The sequence below is a fragment of the Petromyzon marinus genome, chromosome 64 (genome assembly GCF_048934315.1).
Source record: "Petromyzon marinus isolate PM22_M1 ecotype Great Lakes invasive population chromosome 64, UKy_Petmar_22M1.pri1.0, whole genome shotgun sequence".
NCBI classification, from domain to species: Eukaryota; Metazoa; Chordata; class Hyperoartia; order Petromyzontiformes; family Petromyzontidae; genus Petromyzon; species Petromyzon marinus.
Window position 1 is genome coordinate 10,623,548 of NC_133730.1, and position 20,401 is coordinate 10,643,948.

The 20,401-nt window shown below is 54.1% G+C and overlaps 2 protein-coding genes across 9 annotated transcripts in view; one reads left to right on the forward strand and one right to left on the reverse strand.

Annotated features, from left to right (window-relative positions):
- SAP130 (Sin3A associated protein 130) overlaps positions 1 to 20,401 on the forward strand; it is a 37,957-nt gene that overhangs the window by 15,276 nt on the left and 2,280 nt on the right. For all 8 annotated transcript variants that reach the window (XM_076054147.1, XM_076054148.1, XM_076054149.1 and 5 more), the window contains exons 10-20: positions 2,239 to 2,319; positions 2,886 to 3,051; positions 3,806 to 3,933; positions 4,493 to 4,669; positions 7,193 to 7,346; positions 8,720 to 8,815; positions 10,660 to 11,198; positions 13,241 to 13,621; positions 14,799 to 14,924; positions 18,571 to 18,674; positions 19,817 to 19,942. In XM_076054147.1, coding sequence (XP_075910262.1) covers positions 2,239 to 2,319; positions 2,886 to 3,051; positions 3,806 to 3,933; positions 4,493 to 4,669; positions 7,193 to 7,346; positions 8,720 to 8,815; positions 10,660 to 11,198; positions 13,241 to 13,621; positions 14,799 to 14,924; positions 18,571 to 18,674; positions 19,817 to 19,942 — 2,078 coding nt within the window. The remainder of the gene's footprint in view (positions 1 to 2,238; positions 2,320 to 2,885; positions 3,052 to 3,805; positions 3,934 to 4,492; positions 4,670 to 7,192; positions 7,347 to 8,719; positions 8,816 to 10,659; positions 11,199 to 13,240; positions 13,622 to 14,798; positions 14,925 to 18,570; positions 18,675 to 19,816; positions 19,943 to 20,401) is intronic.
- On the reverse strand, positions 18,396 to 19,975 carry COA4 (cytochrome c oxidase assembly factor 4 homolog). Its single transcript, XM_032977675.2, has 2 exons — positions 19,841 to 19,975; positions 18,396 to 18,984 (listed from the first exon to the last, which is right to left on the reverse strand). The coding sequence occupies exon 2, from the start codon at positions 18,979 to 18,981 to the stop codon at positions 18,730 to 18,732; it is 252 nt and encodes an 83-aa protein (XP_032833566.2). The 5' UTR covers positions 18,982 to 18,984; positions 19,841 to 19,975; the 3' UTR covers positions 18,396 to 18,729.

A 20,401-nucleotide genomic window follows, 5' to 3' on the forward strand; every position in this document is an offset into this window, starting at 1 on the left:
CAAGCCTCCCAGGGAGGATCCCGGCGCTCAGCAGCCCTCCTGACTTAGTGGCTGGCGCTAACACCACGGTGACAACATTTGTGTCACTACATATATACACACAGGGACTCCTCTTCTTACGGACGAGTTCGGTTCCAGAGTTCCGTCCCTTTGTAAGTCGATTTATTTGTAAGTGCAAGCATCTTGTACGTCGTGTACACTAAACACGGGGAATATCTGTAAAATTAGTATAATCTCCTGTAGATGTAGATGCCACTGGTTCTTTATGTTCTGCAGATGTAGATGCCACCAACCCCATCTATTGCGCGGCGGTTGAACTTACGACTCTTGGTCCGAACAGGCAACTGGACATAAGGACAGGTTTAGTAATAGGTTTTACCCTTTTAACTGGCACAAAAACTGACACCTTTATTCAAGGCATCATGTTTGCAATAACCACAACACAAGCAGTCAAAATGCAAACAAAAGAGACAACTCTGATATTAATATGCACTGTCCTTGAATTTTATTGGTCCACAGAGTTCTCTTTTGTTTGCATTTTGACTGCTTGTGTTGTGGTTATTGCAAACATGATGCCTTGAATAAAGGTGTCAGTTTTTGTGCCAGTTAAAAGGGTTAAACCTATTACTATATCTTGTTACTGGCAAAGGGGGCTCATAATGTAAAAACGACAGGTTTGTTAATACCTCTGAAAGTTCTTAAGTCGAATGTTCGTAAGTCGAGGAGTCCTGTTATAGCCTTTACAGAGTTCCTGGGGCGATTGCTCCTAGCACCTATTATCAGAGCACAGAATCTTTATTTAGACTGCAGGAGGAATCCGATGAGCTGTGAAGCTCTTTTCAGATGTCGTCCGGTACGGGCGGCTCAGCCGGCATGGCAGATTTTGGCCAAGAGAAGTGCAGCTCGAGACCCCGGCGAGGCTCCACCCACAGTTGGGCCCAGCTTCACTCGGGCGTCCGCTCCCCTACGCACACACACAGTTACACCCCCCCCCACCACCCTGCCCCCCACCACCCTGCCCCCCCCCACCCTGCCCCCCACCACCACCCGGCTTCACTCGGCGTCCGCTCCCCTACCCCCTACGCACGCACACAGTTACACCCCCCCACCCTGCCCCCCACCACCCTGCCCCCCCCCACCCTGCCCCCCCCACCCGGCTTCACTCGGGGGTCCGCTCCCCTACGCACGCACACAGTTACACCCCCACCCTGCCCCCCCCCCCCCACCCTGCCCACCACCCCCCCCACCTTCCTGCCACCCCCCATTATCTCGGTCCAGGCAAGAACATCTATTTGAAGGGACAGCGAACTTGGGCCCGTGTCGGTCACGCCAAGTCGAGTGCATTCACTTTTGGCACAAATCTCTGCCACCCAAAGCGCCATTAAAGTGTTAAACGTAAAAATAAGCAATTCTCTGCAGTTTATTTATTTTTATTTAAGTATTAAAAACAAAACTATTTTTGTTTTGTCAGGTAAGACCCACTGAGCTATATAGCTCTTATTCAGAAGTGACCACAAATGAGAGCTTAATTAAGTGGCCAATCACGTGGAAATGTAGAGCAGCCAAATACTCTCTAAATGCACGCAGATTCTAAATTTGGAGGAAAAACCAGAGGACCCGGAGAAAAATCCACGTGACCATGGGGAGAACACGCAAACTCCCAATATACAGCAGCAGGCGTCAGGGTGAGGATTGAACCCACGACCTCCTGCATACCAGGCGAGGGAGTTAACATCTCGCCACCGCAGCGCAAGGTGCGGCTGTGAGTTGTGTTGCGACCTTCCATGGCGCTCATCTGCTCGGTAGCCTTTGGGCTTGCCGTTGTCGTACTCACGCGGTAACTCCGCTGTCCCGTCCCAGACGTTGCCCGCCACCCTCAACCGATTCGAGCCTCGGTGAAATTCTCGCACGCCACGTTCGGCTGTTCTCTGCGAATCGGCGGTGCGTGCCTCAACGTCGCATGTGTGTGTATTTGTGTGGCCGAGTGCGATGATCACACTGTATGAATGCACGCGGTCGAGGTTATAGATTCACCGTTGTTTGCTATGCACGTGCCAATCGACACCTCGCAAAAAGATGTCCCATCTCATTCACAACGATGTCCGATCTCGGTAACCTGACGTCACATTTCAATAACGAATCAACGTCAACAGCCAACTCAGCCGCGTGTTGCCGCTGTCGTCTCTCCCCCACCGCCCCTCGTGCCCCCCCCACCCCCACCCCCACCCCTCCACGTAGCCGTGCCGACGCACGCGGTGGCGAACGTGCCGGGACACGGCATCCACCCGCAGGCGGCTCCACCCCCGTCCATCCCCGTGGGTGAGTCCACCCCTCCACGTGCGAGAGCTTGTGGCTCGTGAAGGACGCTGCTGCTGCTGGGCAGTTGGAGGCGGTCGCCCTCCAGCAACAGCGGAGGGCGGAGGAGCGACGCTCGCAACAACAGGCGGAGCGCCAGGCGGCTAAAAGAACGCAGGGAGGTGGCAGTGGGGAGCACGGCTGGTGGATCTGCCAGTCATCTCGGTCACTTAATGCGCGGCACCAGGGTCTGTTCCGTGACCTCCTGCCAGTGAGCCTTCGACACTTTGCATGGCCTATAAGTGCACCTAGCCTGGCACAAGCGTTGTGGTGACGTCGCCGCCACTTAGTGGCGAATGGCGGTTGTTGATGGGGATCGGTAGTTGAGTTGTTAGCGCACTGCAAAAGCAGCCGGGCAACCCGAGTTGTTGGATTCCCGCTCACAGCCAATAACAGCAGTGAGTTTCTGAATTGGTTCCTCGGCCTTTCCCAGGTGATCTCGGTCTGAATTGAGCACTGACAGCGCTCGTCCCCACAGTCTGTTTAGACTACACGGTGGGGGGGGGTCTTTGTCGTTGTACGCCCTGCAGCCAAGGTGATCCCGCAGCAGCAGATCCCGAATCGGCACGACTACTCGGCGGAGCGGCCGCCCTCGTTCCTCGCCATCCCCGGCGCCCACCGCGCCTCCCCGAACCCCAATGCCGGCGCCGCCACGGCAACCACCGTCACCATGGAGACACGCACCCCCGACAATCGGTGAGAGGGAGGACCAACAGCAACCATGGCAACCAACACCATCGTTACCACCGTCACCTTACCACCACGGCAACCGCCACCGCCATCGTTAACACTATCACCATACCAACACGGCAATCGCCGCCATCAATGCCTCCATCACTATACCAACACGGCAACCGCTATCGCCATCATTTGCACTACTATCAACACCACCACTTTTATCACAACCAGCTTCACCACCACAATCGCCTTCACATCTGCCACCATGGCAACCATCACAACATATGATTACATGGGGATTATTACGTTTGTGTGTGTGTTGCGGGGTGTGCGTGTGTGTGTTGGTGCGAGTGGTGCTTTTGTTGCGGAGAGCAGTTGTGTAGTGGTTAGCGCGCTACGCTACGAACCCGGCGACCTGAGTTCGATTCCCACTCACGGCCAACACCGGTGACGAATATTTGAACCGGTCCAGGGCCTCCCCTAGGTCGACTCAGCCTCAAATGAGTACTTGGTGCAGTGTGTAAACATTGCCACTAGGGACACGTTGGTGGCCAAGAATGGTGCGCGGACCCACCCCCTCATGCCGTGCCAAATTTCATAGGTGCTACACGATAACAGTACTTATCCCAACAGTCTGTTTAAGCTCTACATGGGGTACTTGTGTGTGTTACATGGCGTACGTGTGTGTGTGTGTTACATGGGATACATGTGTGTGTGTTACATGTGGTACGTGTGTGTTACATGTGGTACGTGTGTGTGTGTGCGCGCACAGCGCTGTGCCCATCCAGCAGTACTACTATTACACGTCTCCATACCCGGCGCTGGCGCCCAGCTACCAGCTCCAGCAACACCACTACACGCCCATCACCACCGCCGTCACCACCGTACGCCCGCTCACCGGTAAGGAGCGCCGACGCGTCAGGGGGAGACAGAGACAAAGGCGGGTGGGCGCAAGGGTGCGGGTTGGCCCAAGGGTGCGGGTTGACTCAAGGGTGCGGGTTGGCGCTGCCACCCCAGTCCCCTCGTGCGAGCGGTTGGCCTTCACGGGAGCTCGCTGCCGGAACTTGCCCAAACATTCCATTAAGGCTTCGCGTGTGTGCATGCGCGCGTGTGCGCGAGTGTGCATGCGCGTGTGCGTCTCTCTGTGTGTGCAGTTCGGAGTGGGGAGCGGTAGTGTCACGGTGAACACACTCTACTACGAACTTGGCGGCCCGGGTTCTATTCCCGCTCACGGCCAACACCGGTGACGATTATCTGAACCGGTCCTGGGCCTCCCCTAGTTCGACCTGGCCTCAAATGGCGCTGTGTGTAATAAACATCGCCACTGGGGAGCCAAAGGCGGCTGGGCGTGGTACTGGCCACCCACCCCCTCGTGAAAAGCACCTTCATAGCTGCTTCTCACTAATAGCACTTGCCCCAAAAGCATGTTAAGACTACACGGGGATCTTTGTCTTTACAGCTCAGAGTGCGGCTGCTGCCATCGCCAGCATGGGTTCGGCTCCCCCCGTGCGCCTGCCCCCCCACCTGCTCATGCCCATGGAGTCTGCCCGCCACTTTGGGGGGCCCCTCCCCCCTGCGCCGACGGGAATGGGGGGCTCTCAGCCCCCCTCCAGCAGTGCCGATGGCAAACCTACAGGTGCGCGCGTGTGCAGCTGTGTGTGTGTGCACTTAGTCTGGCACAAGCGCCGTGGTGACGTCACCGCCACTTAGTGGCGAATGGGGGTTGTTGTGTGGATGCAGGTGTGTGTATGTGCAGGTGTGTGCGGGTTGTGTATGTGCAAGTGTGTGCGTGTGGTGGTTGTGTGTGTTTGTGTTTACAATTTATAGAGTTGATAGTTGTGTCTGGTTGCACGTCAAGGTGTGGTGGTTGTGCGTGGTTGTGTCTCTGTGTGGTTGTGCGTGGATGTGTGCGGTTGTGTCTCTAGTGGTGTGGTTGTGCGTGGTGGTTGTGTCTGGTTGTGTCTCTCGTGGTGTACTTGTGTGTGGTTGTGTCTCTAGTGGTGTACTTGTGTGTGGTTGTGTCTCTCGTGGTGTACTTGTGTCTGGTTGTGTCTCTCGTGGTGTACTTGTGTGTGGTTGTGTCTCTAGTGGTGTGGTTGTGCGTGGTGGTTGTCTGGTTGTGTCTCTCGTGGTGTACTTGTGTGTGGTTGTGTCTCTAGTGGTGTGGTTGTGTCTGGTTGTGTCTCTAGTGGTGTGGTTGTGTGTGGTTGTGTCTCTAGTGGTGTGGTTGTGCGTGGTGGTTGTGTCTGGTTGTGTCTCTCGTGGTGTACTTGTGTGTGGTTGTGTCTCTAGTGGTGTGGTTGTGTGTGGTTGTGTCTCTAGTGGTGTGGTTGTGTGTGGTTGTTGTGTCTGGTTGTGTCTCTCGTGGTGTACTTGTGTGTGGTTGTGTCTCTAGTGGTGTGGTTGTGCATGGTGGTTGTGTCTGGTTGTGTCTCTCGTGGTGTACTTGTGTGTGGTTGTGTCTCTAGTGGTGTGGTTGTGTGTGGTTGTGTCTCTAGTGGTGTGGTTGTGCGTGGTGGTTGTCTGGTTGTGTCTCTCGTGGTGTACTTGTGTGTGGTTGTGTCTCTAGTGGTGTGGTTGTGTATGGTTGTGTCTCTAGTGGTGTGGTTGTGTGTGGTTGTGTCTCTCGTGGTGTACTTGTGTGTGGTTGTGTCTCTCGTGGTGTACTTGTGTATGGTTGTGTCTCTAGTGGTGTGGTTGTGCGTGGTGGTTGTGTGTGGTTGTGTCTCTAGTGGTGTGGTTGTGTGTGGTTGTGTCTCTCGTGGTGTACTTGTGTGTGGTTGTGTCTCTAGTGGTGTGGTTGTGTGTGGTTGTGTCTCTAGTGGTGTGGTTGTGCGTGGTTGTTGTGTGTGGTTGTGTCTCTCGTGGTGTACTTGTGTGTGGTTGTGTCTCTAGTGGTGTGGTTGTGTGTGGTTGTGTCTCTAGTGGTGTGGTTGTTCGTGGTGGTTGTGTCTCTAGTGGTGTGGTTGTGTGTGGTTGTTGTGTCTGGTTGTGTCTCTCGTGGTGTACTTGTGTGTGGTTGTGTCTCTAGTGGTGTGGTTGTGTGTGGTTGTGTCTCTAGTGGTGTGGTTGTGTGTGGTTGTTGTCTGGTTGTGTCTCTCGTGGTGTACTTGTGTGTGGTTGTGTCTCTAGTGGTGTGGTTGTGTGTGGTTGTGTCTCTAGTGGTGTGGTTGTGTGTGGTTGTTGTCTGGTTGTGTCTCTCGTGGTGTACTTGTGTGTGGTTGTGTCTCTAGTGGTGTGGTTGTGTGTGGTTGTGTCTCTAGTGGTGTGGTTGTGTGTGGTTGTGTCTCTAGTGGTGTGGTTGTGTGTGGTTGTGTCTCTAGTGGTGTGGTTGTGTGTGGTTGTGTCTCTAGTGGTGTGGTTGTGTGTGGTTGTGTCTCTTGTGGTGTGGTTGTGTGTGGTTGTGTGTGGTTGTGTCTCTAGTGGTGTGATTGTGTGTGGTTGTGTCTCTAGTGGTGTGGTTGTGTGTGGTTGTGTCTCTAGTGGTGTGGTTGTGTGTGGTTGTGTCTCTAGTGGTGTGGTTGTGTGTGGTTGTCTCTAGTGGTGTGGTTGTGTGTGGTTGTGTCTCTAGTGGTGTGGTTGTGTGTGGTTGTGTCTCTAGTGGTGTGGTTGTGTGTGGTTGTGTCTCTAGTGGTGTGGTTGTGTGTGGTTGTGTCTCTAGTGGTGTGGTTGTGTGTGGTTGTGTGTGGTTGTGTGTGGTTGTGTCTCTAGTGGTGTGGTTGTGTGTGGTTGTGTCTCTAGTGGTGTGGTTGTGTGTGGTTGTGTCTCTAGTGGTGTGGTTGTGTGTGGTTGTGTCTCTAGTGGTGTGATTGTGTGTGGTTGTGTCTCTAGTGGTGTGGTTGTGTGTGGTTGTGTCTCTAGTGGTGTGGTTGTGTGTGGTTGTGTCTCTAGTGGTGTGGTTGTGTGTGGTTGTGTCTCTAGTGGTGTGGTTGTGTGTGGTTGTTGTGTCTGGTTGTGTCTCTCGTGGTGTACTTGTGTGTGGTTGTGTCTCTAGTGGTGTGGTTGTGTGTGGTTGTGTCTCTAGTGGTGTGGTTGTGTGTGGTTGTTGTCTGGTTGTGTCTCTCGTGGTGTACTTGTGTGTGGTTGTGTCTCTAGTGGTGTGGTTGTGTGTGGTTGTGTCTCTAGTGGTGTGGTTGTGTGTGGTTGTTGTGGTGTCTAGGCGTGGTGGTGGCCGACGGTTCGGGCTCCGTTTTCTCAAGCTCCCAGGCCAGCGGTGGCGCCGCCACTCCGGGCCCTGCAGGCCCTGGGGGCTCCCAGCCTCAGGCCTCGTCCCCCCGGCCCAGCATCCTACGGCGCAAGCCGCCCAACGAAGGGTGAGTGGTGTGGGTGAGCGGTGAGTGTGGGTGAGAGGTGAGGGGGTGAGCAGTGTGTGTGTTTGAAGTGCATTGTGTTTGTCTCTAATGATGTATGTATGCATTTGTTGCGTGTGCTCTCTCTCCGTGCCGTGTGTACTCTGCGCCGTGTGTACTCTGTGTACTCTGTACTCTGCGCCGTGTTTACGCTGCGCCGTGTGGACTCTGCGTGTACTCTGTGTACTCTGCGCCGTGTGTACTCTGCGTGTACTCTGTTAACTCTGTGTACTCTATTTACTCTGTGTACTCTATTTACTCTGTGTACTCTGCGCCGTGTGTACTCTGTGCCGTGTGTACTCTGCGTGTACTCTGCTAACTCTGTGTTTACTCTGCGTGTACTACTGTGTGTATTCTGCGTGTACTACTGTGCCTACTCTGTGTGTACTCTGTGTGTACTCTGCGTGTACTACTGTGCCTACTCTGTGTGTACTCTGTGTGTACTCTGCGTGTGCTGTGTGTACTCTGCGTGTACTCTGCGTGTACCCTATGTGTACTCTGCGTGTACTCTGCATGTACTACTGTGTGTACTACTGTGTGTACTCTGCGTGTGCTGTGTGTACTCTGTGTGTACTCTGCATGTACTCTGTGTGCTGTGTGTACTCTGTGTGTACTACTGTGTGTACTCTGCGTGTGCTGTGTGTACTCTGTGTACTCTGCGTGTACTCTGTGTGTACTCTGTGTGTACTCTGTGTGTACTTTGCGTGTACTCTGTGTGTACTCTGCGTGTGCTGTTTGTACTTTGTTTGTACTCTGTGTGTACTCTGTGTGTACTCTGTGTGTACTCTGCGTGTACTACTGTGTGTACTCTGTGTGTACTCTGTGTGCTGTGTGTACTCTGTGTGTACTCTGTGTGTACTCTGTGTGTACTCTGTGTACTCTGTGTGTACTCTGTGTGTACTCTGTGTGTACTCTGCGTGTACTCTGTGTGTACTCTGTGTGTACTCTGTGTGTACTCTGTGTGCTGTGTGTACTCTGTGTGTACTCTGTGTGTACTCTGTGTGTACTCTGTGTACTCTGCGTGTACTCTGTGTGTACTCTGCGTGTACTCTGCGTGTACCCTGTGTGTACTCTGCGTGTACTCTGCGTGTACTCTGTGTGTACTCTGTGTGTACTCTGCGTGTACTACTGCGTATACTACTGTGTGTACTCTGTGTGTACTCTGTGTACTCTGTGTGTACTACTGTGTGTACTCTGCGTGTACTCTGTGTACTCTGTGTGTACTCTGTGTGTACTCTGCGTGTACTACTGCGTGTACTACTGTGTGTACTACTGCGTGTACTCTGTGTGTACTCTGTGTGTACTCTGTGTGTACTCTGTGTGTACGCTGCGTGCAGCTCCGGTGTGCGCAAGGCGTTGCTGCCCTCGTCCGTGGAGGCGGCGGTGGTGGCGGCACACAGCCCCCGGGGCAGCGGCTCGCCACGCCCACTGGGGTACGGCCCCTCACCTCGCTCACCTCTCACCTCGCTCACCTCGCATCGCTCACCTCGCTCACCACTCACCTCGCTCACCTCGCTCACCTCGCTCACCACTCACCTCGCTCACCTCGCTCACCTCGCTCACCTCGCTCACCACTCACTTCGCTCACCTCGCTCACCTCGCTCACCTCGCTCACTTCGCTCACCTCGCTCACCTCGCTCACCTCGCTCACCTCGCTCACCACTCACCTCGCTCACCTCGCTCACCTCGCTCACCTCGCTCCCCGCTCACCTCGCTCACCACTCACCTCGCTCACTTCGCTCACCACTCACCTCGCTCACCTCGCTCACCACTCACCTCGCTCACCTCGCTCACCTCGCTCACCTCGCTCACCTCACCCCTCTCTCACACCTGGCTCACCTCACCCCTCTCACACCTCGCTCACCTCACTCACCTCGCTCACCCCGCTCCCCACTCACCTCGCATCGCTCACCTCACCCCTCTCTCACACCTGGCTCACCTCACCCCTCTCGCACCTCGCTCACCTCTCCCATCCAACCCCTCGCTCACCTCGCTCTCCACTCCCCTCGCTCATCTCTCACCGCTCGTTCGCGTCATTCCTCGCTCACCTCGCTCACCTCGCCCCTCGCTTACCGACATCTCGCTCACCAAGCTGACCTCTCGCTCACCAAGCTGACATCTCGACCCTTGTTTGTGTGACATTTCACTCCCTTGGAGCTCAAAGCGCCTTGCGATCCATCTCGGTTATCTGCAGGGCGCCCCCCCAGTGGCAGCTGTCCCTGTGTAGCACCGGGTGGCTCAGCAGCAGCAGCAGCCTGCCAATAGGGGCAGAGGGGGGGCGATGTCCGCTGCCGTGCGTAGTCACAACGGAAGTCGTTTGCGACGGCGTAATTTTTTAATTTAGTTTTTTAAATACAAAAACTCTCCATTGGCCGTGCTAATGACGGGGAGGACGGCTGCGGATAATCCAACATTGCGGATAATCCAACATTGCGGATAATCCAACATCGCGGATAAGCCAACAAATGTCACCATTTTCTGGGGATCTCTGCGCCAAAAACTAGCGGTTGACCGATCTATGATGCGCAAGCTCAGTGAAAATACGAACACTTTCCTGCTCTCACACAGAAGACTCGGCCCACAAAGTGGATGACAGCAGAGCCACGCCAATCAACATCAATTAAACTCCGCCCACTGTTGTAAAGATAAGCAACTACTGTTCTTTACGGGAGATCACGTAGATTTCAGATTAAGCGGCGCAACACATTTGTTCGGTTTAAGCGCCGTGTGACTTGTAATCAACATTTCCAAGAATAAGAATGTGCAGCTGTTTTTGGATTATTAACCTGGGTTTCAGGGAAAATCCGAGAGATACTAATTTGTGAAAATCTCAGGTGAGCGGTTAATCCACCATGAACTCTCTACTCTTGAGAATCAACTTTAATCCACTGCTGGATGAGAGTGTCTCTGTTTAGCGTTTCAGCGAGCGATCAACGAGCTAACGGCGGTTTTAAAATACAAACTATAAACTATTTTCAATTTTACCAGGTTCGGCCCACTGAGTTATATGTACGTACGTATGTTGAACTTCTTTCCCACCGTACGTAGCTCGTTGTCAGAAACGACCTGGATATCGCAAATCGTAATTAAAAGTGGCTTATCATCATCGCGTGGACAGTTATAGCAGCAGCTAAATGTGGAGGGAAAAAAACCGGAGGGCCCGGAGGAAAATCCACGCAACCACGACAGCGCGCCAGGCATCGTCAGGGTCGGGATGGAACCCACGACCTCCTGCATACCGGGCCAGGTAGTAAACATCTCACCACCGTGGTCGCAGGGAGGTGAAGCCCGGCGACGGTGGCCCCACGCTGGACCCGCACCACCAGCACGCGGCGCCGCACGCCGCCCACGACTCCCAGCAGCCTCCCCAGCAGTTACGCCAGAGCTCCCAGCACCACCAGCAGCAGCAGCACCACCAGCAGCAGCAGCAGCAGCATCACGCCCTGCACTCGTCGCAGGGCGCCGCGGCCGGCGGTGGGCCCGGCGGCACCTCCCAGACGGCGCTCGTGGGCGCCGGCTCCACGCTGGCGGTCCCCTGCGGCGGCTCCAACCTTCACCAGCAGCAGCACCAGCAGCAGCACCACCACCAGCAGCAGCACCAGCAGCAGGCGAGCGGCGCGCTGGCGGCCGCTGCTGCGGCGTCGTCCTCTCAGCAGCAGCAGCAGGCGGTGGCGCAGGCGGCCGTGGCCGGGGTGAGCCGCAGCGGCACCGGCTTGGCCGCGGGGCCGGCGGGGGGGGCGGCTGCGGCGCTGGCGCTGGCGCTCGAGGTGAAGATCAAGCAGGAGCCGGAGCCCATGGATGCGTCCTCCATCACGGGTGATTTTGGCCCCCCCTTTGTTGCAGAGGTTGGCGGTTGGAAATCCGGCTGGGGCCGCCCTGGTTAATGCCGCGACGTTGATCGTAAAAGCCTCTCAGAGTAGGCCCCCGGCCGCCTCGCTCACGGTGGGCGTTAAAGATCCCGTCAAGGTTCCCGTCAAAGATCCCGTCAAAGATCCTGTCAAGGATCCCGTTAAGGATCCCGTTAAGGATCCCGTTAAGGATCCCGTCAAGGATCCCGTCAAGGATCCTGTTAAGGATCCCGTTAAGGATCCCGATAATGTATCCCGTTAATGTATCCCGTGATGTCGTTTGGATGAAGGGGGCTGGCCGTCGTGCGCCGCTTTAAACTCTGACGAGTATGGAAAAATTATCGCCCACAATGGCATTACGCACGGCAACAATCGCAACATCATCGCCCACCCCATGATGTGAATCTCTTTACACAAATATGAAACCAGGTAAGGCCCACTGAGCTGAGCGGATCTTCTTTTTGAAGCGACCTACAAGTTATCGCTCAACGGGAAGTGGCTTATCTTCACCGTGTGGAAATGTTTATGTTGACTAGCTTGACTACCCGGCTTCGCCCGAGACTTGGATTCTTGGATTAATACACGGCCTACGCGGAGGGTGGGGGTGGATGCGTGACGTCAGCAGGCACACTGCGTGACGCTGCCGCATGCGGGTGACATCACAAATGTGACGTCACCGCTCACTTGCCGTGCAAAATATATCCATTATTGCGCTCCACCCAAAAAATACAAAAGTCTATTTTTATACTTTTTGCATTGTGTACAGTCTGGAAGCTACCCACATGCCAAATTTCAAGTTTGTTGCATGTCGGGAAGTATGCTAAACATTTCGAACAGACACCCATTCACAAATTTCCCTTTTTTTATACGTAGATTATAAATGTGGAGGGAAATATACAGGATGTTCCATAAAGATGGTACCCAATTTCAAAGCAGTTTACTTCACGATGGCAACATGTTACAATTACACAAAGTTACAAACGGTTTAATGAGTTATCAATTTTTGCTAACCATTTGATAAATGCTCTGTGCCCTCCACCTGCTGTACGGACAACATCGAGACGATAGTTGAATTTGTCCCAAACGCCTCTCAAAGTGTCTTCGTCCACTGAAGTCACCGCTGCCATGATTTTATTTTTGAGATCTTCCAGATTAGTCACTAATGGTGGCACAAAAACACGGTCTTTGACGAAAAAGTCGCAGGGTGTGATGAAACGCACGCTGCACCGTAATTACGGATTCAGTCTTGCTGAACTGCAGAACGCAAACACGCCCCTTGTGTTGCGGGATCGCCATCTTGCGAATGACTGAGGCTAGGGGCTGTTTGTGCGCTGGGAGAGGCATCGAGTGGTACTCATTTAAAACTCTATGCCCTGCCCTCTCTATGCCCCGCCCTCTCTATGCCCCGCCCTTTCAAGTGGTCAAGAGTTTAATTCATGGGCGGTTCGTGGTTGCAGAGATCGGGTCCATGTTTTTGAAACACCCTGTATAACTTTGGAGTTTGCATGTTTGCCCTATGGTCGTGTGGATTTTTTTCCGGGTTCCTTCAGTTAGTCCCTCCACGTTTAGAAGCAACATCACCACGCGTTTAGAGTATTTTGTCGCTATACATTTCCACGTGATAAGCCACTTGGATCACCAGGTCGCTTCTGAAAAAAGAGCTATACACCTAAGTGGGAAGATGAGGCCGTGTCACTGATGGGATGTGTAAAAAAACTGTGATGCTCGTGATTACGTGGCGGCCGTGACGTGTGGCTCATAACCAAGGTCACAGGCGAAACGACGAGAGAAGCGTGGTATAGAGAACACGCAGGGTAGAGACATCATCACAGTGGATAGACCATGATGATGACGATTGCACCGAGAGACGGGGACATGAACACGTGGATTAGAGAACACGTGCAGGGTAGAGGCCACGGCCGACGATGACGACGATTTGACCGGCGCCGCGCTCGCGCAACTCGCTCCTCCGCTCTCCCCGCGTGCCTCCTCCGCCGCCGCCTCGCGCAGCCGTGCAGGCGCTGGTGCAGGTGCGGCAGGGCTCGCAGGCGCAGCCCGGCAGCGGCGCCTCCGACTCGCGGCTGCTGCCGCCGCCGCCTCCGCCGCCTCCGCCGCCGCCTTCGCTGGCGGCCGGCGCCGCCCCTGCCGAGCTTCCGGCCGGAGCGTCGCCGCGCAAGAAGCCGCGCAAGCAGCAGCACGTGGTGTCGGCGACGGAGGAGAGCGAGGTCATCGACGCCAACTCCACCGACGAGGAGGGCGCGGGGGCGCGGGGCGCCGGGGTGGGGGGTGGTGGGGGGGGCGGTGGGGGTGGGGGCCCTTCCTCCGGTGGGGGGGGGTCGGCCCCCCACTCGGTGAAGAGTGAGAAGAAGAGCCAGCCCAAGGAGTACGTGGGTACGTTGGCCTCGCGTGAGCCGCGGTGTCTCCGTGTACATGCGGAGGGTGTGTGCTGTGTGTCTGTGTACATGAGGGTGTGCTGTGTGTCTGTGTACATGAGGAGGGTGTGTGCTGTGTGTCTGTGTACATGAGGGTGTGCTGTGTGTGCTGTGTAGATGAGGAGGGTGTGCTGTGTGTGTACATGAGGAGGGTGTGCTGTGTGTCTGTGTACATGAGGAGGGTGTGTGCTGTGTGTCTGTGTACATGAGGAGGGTGTGTGTCTGTGTACACGAGGAGGGTGTGTGCTGTGTGTCTGTGTACACGAGGAGGGTGTGCTGTGTGTCTGTGTACATGAGGAGGGTGTGCTGTGTGTCTGTAGATGAGGAGGGTGTGCGTCTGTGTACACGAGGAGGGTGTGTGCTGTGTGTCTGTGTACATGAGGGTGTGTGCTGTGTGTCTGTGTACACGAGGAGGGTGTGTGCTGTGTGTCTGTGTACATGAGGAGGGTGTGTGCTGTGTGTCTGTGTACATGAGGAGGGTGTGCTGTGTGTCTGTAGATGAGGAGGGTGTGTGTCTGTGTACACGAGGAGGGTGTGTGCTGTGTGTCTGTGTACATGAGGGTGTGTGCTGTATGTCTGTGTACATGAGGAGGGTGTGTGCTGTGTCTGTGTACATGAGGAGGGTGTGTGCTGTGTGTCTGTGTACATGAGGGTGTGTGCTGTGTCTGTGTACATGAGGAGGGTGTGTGCTGTGTGTCTGTGTACATGAGGGTGTGTGCTGTGTGTCTGTGTACACGAGGAGGGTGTGTGCTGTGTCTGTGTACATGAGGAGGGGGTGCTGTGTGTCTGTGTAGATGAGGAGGGGGTGCTGTGTGTCTGTGTACATGAGGAGGGTGTGCTGTGTGTCTGTGTAGATGAGGAGGTGTGCTGTGAGTCTGTGTACATGAGGAGGGTGTGTGCTGTGTGTGTAGATGAGGAGTGTGTGTCTCTGTAGATGAGTGTGTGCTGTGTGTCTGTGTAGATGAGGAGGGGGTGTGCTGTGTACATGAGGAGGGTGTGTGCTGTGTGTCTGTGTACATGAGGAGGGTGTGTGCTGTGTCTGTGTACATGATGGTGTGCTGTGTGTCTGTGTAGATGAGGAGGGGGTGCTGTGTGTCTGTGTAGATGAGGAGGGGGTGTGCTGTGTGTCTGTGTAGATGAGGAGGGGGTGCGCTATGTCCCTGTGAGGCCGCGTCCCCCCGTCACGCTGCTGGGGCAGTACCGCAACCCCTGGAAGGCCGCGTACCACCACTTCCAGCGGCACGCCGACGTGCGCGTCAAGGGTGGGTGCGCCGCACCCACACCGTGCATTCACCACACCGTGCATTCACCACACCGTGCATTCACCACAACCTGCACTCACCACACGCTCTGCACTTTCACCATGCACTCGCCACAAGCACCACCACACTCGTCATACCCTCACCCTGCACTCCACACCCTTGCCTCACCACTCAGCCATATACCCTCGCCCCGGACTGCCAAATGTTTATTGGCAAGGGCCCCTCTTGTTAGGCGTCTCCCCAGATCGCCGCAGGTGCACGACAGCGCAGGGGGTTCCCGGGCGGAGCGCTGGCGACGATTCACGGCAGCGGTGGAGCCAGGCGGCTCCACGGTCTCCACACGGAGCCACCGCTTGCTCCACGATAAACAAAGACCCCCCTTTCTAGATTTAAAGCTTTCGTGACTGCTAGGATCCATACTCTTTGGTTCTATTGGGTAAAGTCACGTAGGTGAAAATAAAATAACAAAAAATCACGACGTTTCGGCCACAACACAAGCGGCCTTCATCAGGTGAAGGGACGAGACTGTCTGGAGGACAGCGCTGGAGTGAGAAAAGCCACGCTTAGATCACGACCTTTAAGCTGTGTGAGAAGAAAACAAAGCGCCTTGACAAAGGAATTAGCATATAATTTAGCATTGAAATGGCTCATTGAAATAGCTAAGTTAAAGTATACACATCCGCAGAGGCACCCCTTGACAAAGGAATTAGCATAGAATTTAGCATTGAAATAGCTGAGTGATTAGCTTGTAACTGGTCACAGAAATAGCTATGTTAAAGTCAGAGCATATTCATTCACCGAGGCACCTAGTACAAATCAAACAGGAGAATTTAGCGAAACAACCACGCTCAGACCGTGGAACTTTAAACTGTGTGTGAGCAAACAAGATTCATACAACAACAAAATCCAGAATCTGCTCAACGATGGAAGTTACTCAAAAATAAAAAATGACCCTACTAATAGCCTGGCGATAAAAACCAACAAGATCATCACAAGTTCGACCTCCCTAATCGACCCAACTAAACGTCCCTCCCTAAAACCTTCTGCTGCAAGACCCCCTAGATTCTATGGTCTTCCCAAGATTCATAAAGAAGGCACCCCACTTCGACCCATCGTATCCACGATCAACTCCCCTACCTATAGACTAGCCCGTTTTCTGTCAGATACCTTGCTGCCTTTCACTGGCAAGACCGCCTCAGCAGTACTTAACTCAGCCCAATTGGTCTCTATGGCCAAAGACGTTGTACTGTCCCCTGACGATATCCTTGTCAGCTTCGATGTGGTCTCTTTGTTCACCAAGGTCCCAGTACCTGATACCATTGAAATAATTGAAAATTTGGTCCAACATGGACTAGACCCCGACACACCTGCACTGGTTAGGCACTGCCTCAACAATACCTACTTTACTTGGAATGGCTCCTTCTACAAACAAAATGAGGGTACCCCCATGGGATCCCCCTTATCACCAGTGATAGCCAATATTTTCATGGAGAAATTTGAATCAGACGCCATCCAGACTTCCACCCTCAGACCTTCCCTGTGGAAAAGATATGTGGATGACACTTTTGTCATTTGGCCACATGGCCTCCCAGCTCTGAACCTTTTCCTACACCACATCAATTCCAGACATCCCGCCGTCAAATTCACCATGGAAGTGGAGAAAGATGGCAAGCTACCATTCTTAGATGTTCTGTTTGAGAGGAGACCTGATGGCTCATTGGGGCATTCTGTCTACAGGAAACCCACCCACACAGATTCCTACTTGAAACCTGATTCCCACCACCACCCAGCCCAAAATAATTCTCTCATCAAAACTTTATACCATAGGGCTCATTGCATTTCGGACCAACACCACCTGCCCAGTGAATTAAAACATGTACACCTGGCCCTCAAAAGGAATGGTTACTCTGACCGTACCATCCGCCAAGCTGTTTCTCCCTCCATACAGAAACAACCACTTGATACTCCTGTCAAAACCATCACACTTCCATATATAGCAGGCGTTACTAAAAAGATTTCCAAATTTCTAAACAAACACAAGATCCAGGTCCGGTTCAATACAGTACACAAAATTCGTGATCTGATCCCATCCGTGAAGGATGTCATTCCTGACTTACAGTACCCCGGGGTTTACAAATTGAGTTGTACCTGCGGTGATTGCTATATCGGGGAGACAAAGCGACATGTCTCTGACCGAATTCGCGAGCACAAATCAGATTTGAAACATGGCAAAACGAATTCTTCTGCCGTGGCTGATCACTGTTACAACGCTGTGGGGGATCACGATATAATTTTCTCCGATACCAAGGTTCTTTGCAAACCCACGGGTTTTTATCAGAGATTTGTTCATAAAGCAATTCAGATCTACAAACACAGACACAATTTCAACCGAGAAGATGGTTTCAAATTAAGCAAACATTGGAAAGATGTTCTAAATCGAACTAAACATTAAACTAATTTCAATGGTACAGTATATTTTTTGAAGTAGTGGTACCCCAAACTTTCGCAGCTCTTATAAATTCCCTTTTCACACCATCAATAGGTAAACTCCCCCTCCCCCCGCGCCAAACGGCAAGTCCACCGGCACGTACACCACCTCTTTTCTAAAATCGGCCAATCAAATGCTAATTTTTATGCTAATTTATTAGTCAGAACACCTTGTTTGCTCGCACACAGTTTAAAGTTCCGCGGTCTGAGCGTGGTTGTGTTTCGCTAAATTCTCCTGTTTGATTTGTACTAGGTGCCTCGGTGAATGTATATGCTCTGACTTTAACATAGCTATTTCTGTGACCAGTTACAAGCTAATCACTCAGCTATTTCAATGCTAAATTCTATGCTAATTCCTTTGTCAAGGGGTGCCTCTGCGGATGTGTATACTTTAACTTAGCTATTTCAATGAGCCATTTCAATGCTAAATTATATGCTAATTCCTTTGTCAAGGCGCTTTGTTTTCTTCTCACACAGCTTAAAGGTCGTGATCTAAGCGTGGCTTTTCTCACTCCAGCGCTGTCCTCCAGACAGTCTCGTCCCTTCACCTGATGAAGGCCACTTGTGTTGTGGCCGAAACGTCGTGATTTTTGTTATTTTATTTTCACCTACGTGACTTTACCCAATAGAACCAAAGAGTAAAGACCCCCCTCCCCTCGTTTCGCCTGCCACAGACTGTTGGGGCAATTGCTGTCAGCAAGTAGCAGCACCTATGACGGTCGGCCTGGCACGTGAGGGGTGGCCAGCATCACCACGCCCGCCTTTGTCTCCCCAGTAGCGATGTTTCCACACCGCACCAAGGAACTCACTTGAGCCTCAGTCGACCTAGGGGAGTCCCAGGACCGGTTCAGATAATCGTCACCGGTGTTGAGCGTGAATCGAACTCGGGTCGCCGGGTTCATAGCGAAGCGACAATACCGCTCCCCACACACACACACACACGCACGTACAAGCACACAAAGATGACTCCGCACAGGCACACACTACGAATAAGCATGCACACGTTGCAGGGTTTATTCTCTATGGCGCCACGCACTCACCCCTTGGGCACAGGCGTCCGGCACAACCACGATCGCCCGCGCCACAGGATTGCTGTACGCGTGTTCACACGCGTCTCCTCCGCCCGTGCGTCCCCGCGCGTGTCCCCCGCCCGCCACAGAGGAGAAGAAGCCGAGCCTGCAGGAGCTGTCGAGCCAGGCGGGCGTCACCAACAAGGCTCAGGGCTGGAAGGTTCACCTCTGCGCCACGCAGATCCTCCAGCTGGTGAGAACCCCCCCCCCCCGCCCCCGTGCCGACTCCCCGGGGTCCGCCACGCCGCTCACGGCCGCGGGGGGGTCTCCGGCGCGGCGCGGCGCTGGTGCGCCAGCATGCAGTCGCGCAGCGCGGCGACCTGCGGCTGGCACTGGCGCCAGTCGCGCGTGGCCGCCATGCACTCCTGCACCGCGTAGTGCGACGCGGCGCAGCCGGTGCGCGCGATCATCGCGTCCACCGGGTCCTCCTCCTCGTCGTCGTCGTCGCTGGCGGACGGCGCCACCTTCCGCTCGTGCGGCCTGGGTTGAGGGGCGGTCATACCCTGCACGCGACACGCAGCAACAACACGCAATAACAACACGCAATAACAACACGCAATAACAACACGCAATAACAACACGCAATAACAACACGCAGCAACAACACGCAGCAACAACACGCAATAACAACACGCAATAACAACACGCAATAACAACACGCAATAACAACACGCAATAACAACACGCAATAACAACACGCAATAACAACACGCAATAACAACACGCAATAACAACACGCAATAACAACACGCGTGTGCGCCAGCGTGGAGGGCGCACGGTGGCGAGGAGATGTTAACTCCCTCGCCTGGTATGCAGGTCGTGGTTTCGATCCCGACGCCTGCTGTTTATTTGGAGTTTGCGTGCCTCTCCTTGGTCATGTGGATTTTTCTCCGGGTCCTCCGGTTTTTCCCTCCACATTTAGAATTAACATCATGCATTTAGAGTATTTGGCTGCTATAAATGTACAAATGATAAGCCACTTTATTGAGCTATCATTTGTGGCCAGGTCGCTTCTGAAAAAGAGCTATAGAGCTCTGAGGGCCTTAATGTTTATAGTATACTGTGCCGTGTGGTGTAGGGAGCAGTATTGCAACGGTTAGTGCCGCTGCACCACAAACCCGGTGACCCAAGTTCAATTCCCGCTCAGGGCCACCGACACAAGTGTCGATTATAATGTGTCTATACTGTGTGTGTGTGTGCCGTGTGGCGTTCGCTCTGCGGTGCTACTGGACACCTGTGAAACTGCTGGGCTTCTGTGATAAAGAGCTTCATAGCTCATTGGATTCTCCAGGATTAATAAAAAGCTCCTGCGTGCGTGCGTGCGCGGTGTTGCAGGTGAAGCTGGAGCACGAGGCGTACGAGCGGATGCTGGTGCTCCAGGAGGCAACGTCTCCGCAGAAGAAGAAGAAGGGTGGCAGCGGCAGCGACGACGACCTCCACAAGATCAGCGAGCTCGTCCAGGTGGGGCAGCAGGGGGGGTGCTCGCACGGGGTAGTGCAATGCTCACTGAGCTCGGCACCAGGGGCCTCCGCAAGGAGATGGTCGCCGTTGTTACAGTCCCCGGTCTCGGTTTAACGCACGGCCATGGCAGCCACGAACCGGGGGCCTGGACCTGCTGGGGGGATGGGGTGGGGGTGACAGAAAGGGGGGGGGTGGAGGTGAGTGGCTGCCCGCGTGGGAACGCGTGGTGGTACGGATACGCCCACGCATGGACTCGCGGACACAGGCGCACACGCGCGGACACAGGCGGACACGCGCGGACACAGGTGCACACGCGCGGACACACGTGGACACACGCGAACACAGGCGGACACGCGCGAACACAGGCGGACACGCGCGAACACAGGCGGACACGCGCGAACACAGGCGGACACAGGCGGGCACAGGCGGGCACAGGCGGGCACAGGCGGGCACAGGCGG

Bases quoted from the DNA above. Each gene is read 5' to 3' on its own strand.
- COA4 (XM_032977675.2), bottom strand. From the start codon at position 18,981: ATGACCGCCCCTCAACCCAGGCCGCACGAGCGGAAGGTGGCGCCGTCC.